Source organism: Cinclus cinclus, chromosome 1, assembly GCF_963662255.1.
Source record: "Cinclus cinclus chromosome 1, bCinCin1.1, whole genome shotgun sequence".
NCBI lineage: Eukaryota > Metazoa > Chordata > Aves > Passeriformes > Cinclidae > Cinclus > Cinclus cinclus.
The window spans coordinates 30,215,242-30,219,872 of NC_085046.1; the positions used below are offsets into that span (position 1 = coordinate 30,215,242).

Genomic DNA, 4,631 nt, shown 5'->3' on the forward strand with positions numbered 1-4,631 from the left:
TCAGCATTAATCACTAGAGCAAAATGTTTTATCACCTAGGAACAGAGATGAACACCAAGTTTCCATATTCATGCTGTTTACTTGCAAGGCCTTCAAAGACCTGGTTATGTTCTTCTTGTAATAGGTAAATCAATACCAAGGACTAGGCCATGTCACACTACAGTTCTGCCCAGAGCTCCTCACAATAGAAAAAAGCTGCAACCAAAAACACTGATACACATAAACAAAATTATCTATTTTAAGCCTCCTGGGAATTCCCATGAATTTCCCAGAAACCCAAAGATAATCCTAATCTACTCTTGTAAAATCAAGACACCGGTTGGCAAAGATGAATAGCAAACACTGTAACTACCAACTAGCTAATGTGTGGAACTGGAAAGCAGACACACACAAAGGTGATGCATGTGCTCCTGTAATTACATTCCACAGCTCTTTTGTGCCTAGTTTCCCAGTAAAAAAGCCAGGCAGATATTGCTTCTATCCCATTTCTTCTATTACTACTTTAAAAGATGCTGCCTTTCAAACTGCTTATGCACAAAGGCACACAAACAGCATCTGACCTAGCAGAGCAGACCTTGTAGTAAAGAAAAAGACATGCCCATTTTGAAAACAGGGTTTTATTGAAACTTATCAAAAACGTCTGAAATCTAACACAGGAAAGACACTTCAGACTTTTGTTCTTTTCTTTTTTGCTTTGGGTTTCTCTGACAACTGAGATAATTCACTTTCTTCAACTTCATCACAATGCTTTCTTTTCTTTTTCTTTGACTTCTTATGGTCACTTTGGTAACCACTGGAGTCACTGGTGGGTAATACAAGTTCCTGTTCTCCATGCTTGTCCTTTTTCTTTTTCTTCTTCTTCTTTTTATCATCACGTACTCCATTCACCGCATCAACGCTTTGCTCTTCTTCATTTTCCCTCTCAAGGTTACCCATCTCATTTAAAGGTTCTTCTGTGACATTATCTTCCCCACAGTTATTCAAGCCATTTTCCTGCTGGTCAAGCTTTTGAATTTCATCCCCATTTGTACTTTCAGTGACTGCATTAGATTTTTTGGGCTGCATGCTGTAAAGAAATATACAAAATAACCTGGATTAGAGACATGTTAGGGCACCTCACATAGGGAAATGTCAAAAATTGCTAAAACATGTATTTACACCAAGCAGATAAAAAATAAACATCTGCTAAAAACACCAACAAATGGAGAACAGGATACTCTGTGTTACAGAGAATCATACCATTTAATGCTCTCAGGGTAATTTCTACTACCTTACTAGCATCCTTCTTACCATATAATAAATACTCTCTTCTGAATCTTAGCCTAAATTTCTTCTCTAAAGTGCCTTACAGACCATTTGATATTTCCTCATTTCTGGTGTTTCTTCATCCCCTAATTCATAATTACATTGTGTACTAAAGCTTTTTTGGATTTTTTTAAGTCATTCACAAAAACACACAGTTAGTGGCCTGTTCAGTCATATATGAGGAGCACTGCTGATTTTACCAAGCAATTACCCTACTCTAACTGAAACAAAGGTGATGCCAGAAAAGTTAAAAAAAAGAAGAAAAAAACCTCCACAAAAAAACCACCAAATCCCACCCCCCCACCAGCAGGTACCTTGCAACTAAGAGCACTGGAGAAAATGTCTAAGAATACAAATATGGAAAGAATGCAGTTAAAAACCATGAAGGTTTTTATGTCCCCAGAGGCACTGAAGACAAAATTGCTAACTTTCATTGTAAATTCACTGAAACAATCCAGGGCATCCTTCCAGATCAAAAAGGAAAGGAGAAATAAACAAAAAATGCTATGAAATTGCCAGCAGGAATCATATTATACGTTTAATCAAAAACAAAACCACGTTGAAAGAAAAACATTGCTCAGTAAATTACTGCTTTAAAAGAAAAAACATGAACGAACTCTTCTGAAGACAAGATTTCTTGTGAGGTCCCCTAAACAGTTACAAAGGCCTAAGGAGGAAGTTGACACATTCTTTCATCTTTGAAATTCTCATGTTTCAGCAAGTTTTAAGTGGTGTACTTGTCATTATACAATACATATGCACGCGTTTGCACAACGTAACCACTGTGTTCAGCACCCCTGGACTGTTTGCACTTGAAAAGCCCATGCACAAAGCTACTCTTAGACACCTGGATGTGCTATTTTGTGCATGTTTTATATATGCAATCAACAACTCATAGATCAACACAACCCAATTTTTAAAGCTCAAGAAACACCTAGTATTACTTTTCCCAGAAAAAAACATCCATGGGAGTCCTAGTTTAGTTTAAGATGACATATAGATAGATAGATAGATAGATAGATAGACAGATAGATAGACAGACAGTCAGTTACATATATAGTTATACAGGCATTTATATAAAAATAAGAAAGCTGAAAGATTAAGATGCAGCGAAAATCACTTAGCTTATAAAAATGTATTAAATCAGTTAAAAATATTCTTTATTAAGGCACTGTACCTGCTTTTAGTAAGTCCTCCACGAATGAAGAACACCCCAGCTGTATCAAAATCCAAGTGCAACACTTGAAATTTCAGTTCATCTCCTATTTTAAATCCCAGCTCTTGCCACTGTACAATGGACATTTGTTCAGGCTTAGGGATAGATGCATTGAAACATCCATGTATCAGGCAGCCAATATGACTAGGGGCCACTTTATTAATTACACCCTAGAAAAGAAAAAGAATGTCATGCAAGTCTATAGCAAAAATCAGCCCTTTCAATGCACACCCTTTAAATATTTAGTTTCTTATATGGGAAGTTTCCAGTAAGACTTTATGTACAAGTTATGAAGTTAGTTTATCTAGCAATAAGTTAATGCTCCTTCACTAAAATCAATGCTATTCCTGTAAACTCTTCATACACTTCCTCTGAAAATAGAAGTGAACTGCAAGAGAAGTCAAAACATGGCATTTAGCTACAGTGAATACCTGAACAGAGTAGGTAACTCTTCCTTTACACTACAGCGATCAACTTTTGCTTTGAAGCCATTTTAAGTCTGATTTACTTGTCTAAAATGCCCTTCAAGCTGGCACAGCAGTACTTAGCAGCTGAAGATAGGAAGACATACAAAAAGCTTCCAAATACTCCATTCAGTGGGCTTCTGACACATCTGCACATGAAACCATATCCACCTTTGTTTTCATCCATAGAATTAACGACAGACACTGAAAATTTTTCCGTTCTCTTCCCAGGAAGATGGCACATTCATCCTCAAACACCAGCTGTGTTGCAAAAGGTATGGCACTACAATGAATGCAAGCCAGATCTCAACAAAGTGCTGAGGAAAAGTTTTGACAAGCTTAAAGCTGTTCTGTGAGCCACTTGCCTCCTTTACTGACAGGCAGGCTCCAACTCGATGTACTGCTCTTGTGCTTGAAGGAACCAAACTCTCGAGAGCATCCTGAGCATTCCTGTCACTGTAACAAATGCAGGTGTTTGAGAATTACCTGCTCTTCAGGAAGGAGCACCGGTATGATGTACTACAGTTTTAGTAGACTGTTAAATACGTAATCCTTATGATACAATGCTGCAGTAATATAGTAGTAATATAATATACTTAGAAACGGAGAAAACCGATACAGCACAGTAAAATGCACTAACACAAATTACTAATAAATTGCCACGAACCGCCCATAAGTGAATAAGCTAACGTAAACTGCAATATGTCTCCACCTACGTCCCAGACCACCGGACGGCAGAAACAAGCCGAGCTTTGACCACTTAATAAAAGACGCCGGTCCCGCGAGACGCCAAGGCGTTCTCATACCACCAGCTTCTTCCCCTTCTTGGGGCTGAAGATGACGAAGTCCGCCTCGACGTTCAGGTGGACGAATCCTTGGTCGTCGTAGATGTCGCCGAGCTCCCCCACCACTTTGATGTTGTCGTAAGCCACGGGCACGCCCTGCAGGCTGGAAGGACAAGGAGGAGGGGGCACGGTTAGCTGCCGGGCCGATCCCCCCCGCGCCCCGCTCCGCCGCCGCGGCCGCACCTCTCGGAGTAGCGCAGGAGCTCCGCGTCCAGCTGCGCGCGGATACCGGAGCGCTTGCGGCCCAGGAAGCGCGGGGGCAGCGCCACGTGCCGCCGGTGCGCCGCCGCCACCAGGCACGAGTGGCGCCGCGCCGCCAGCGCCCGGGCCGCGCCGAACGACGGGGGAGCGGCGGCGGCGGCGGCGGCGGGGGGCGGCAGCGCCGGGGCGGGCGGCGGCTCCCGCGGCACGGCCATGCCGGACGGACGGGCCCGCCGGCGCGCTGAGATGGCGTCAGGGACCGTCCCTCCGGCGGGGCGGGCCCGGCAGTGACGGCGTCCGCGGGGCCGGGGGGGGGGCGGTGTTCGCCTGGGCGGGCGGGCGGCGTTTCGTGCCGCGGAGAGCGGCTTCGCAGTTTTAACTCTTTGCGGGCCGTTTTTCGTCGCGGATTCACGGAGTATTCTGGGTTGGAAGGGTCGTCGAGCCCGAACCGAGCGCGCGTTTCCTCGGACGGGAGATGTGTTGCTGTGGCCTCGACAATTTAAATTGCACGTTTGGTGATTGGGACAAAAGCCGCAGGGACACGTTACCTTAGCGGCGTTCTTCATATACAGAGGTTTTAAGAACACAGACGTTGTTGCT

General features: G+C 43.6%; 1 protein-coding gene across 1 annotated transcript; it reads right to left on the reverse strand.

Moving 5' to 3' along the window:
• Positions 1 to 618: 618 nt before the first annotated feature.
• Positions 619 to 4,246, reverse strand: POLR1F (RNA polymerase I subunit F). The gene is made up of 4 exons (XM_062495519.1): positions 4,014 to 4,246; positions 3,792 to 3,933; positions 2,483 to 2,691; positions 619 to 1,066 (listed from the first exon to the last, which is right to left on the reverse strand). The coding sequence occupies exons 1-4, from the start codon at positions 4,244 to 4,246 to the stop codon at positions 667 to 669; spliced, it is 984 nt and encodes a 327-aa protein (XP_062351503.1). The 3' UTR covers positions 619 to 666.
• Between the last annotated feature and the right edge of the window lie 385 nt (positions 4,247 to 4,631).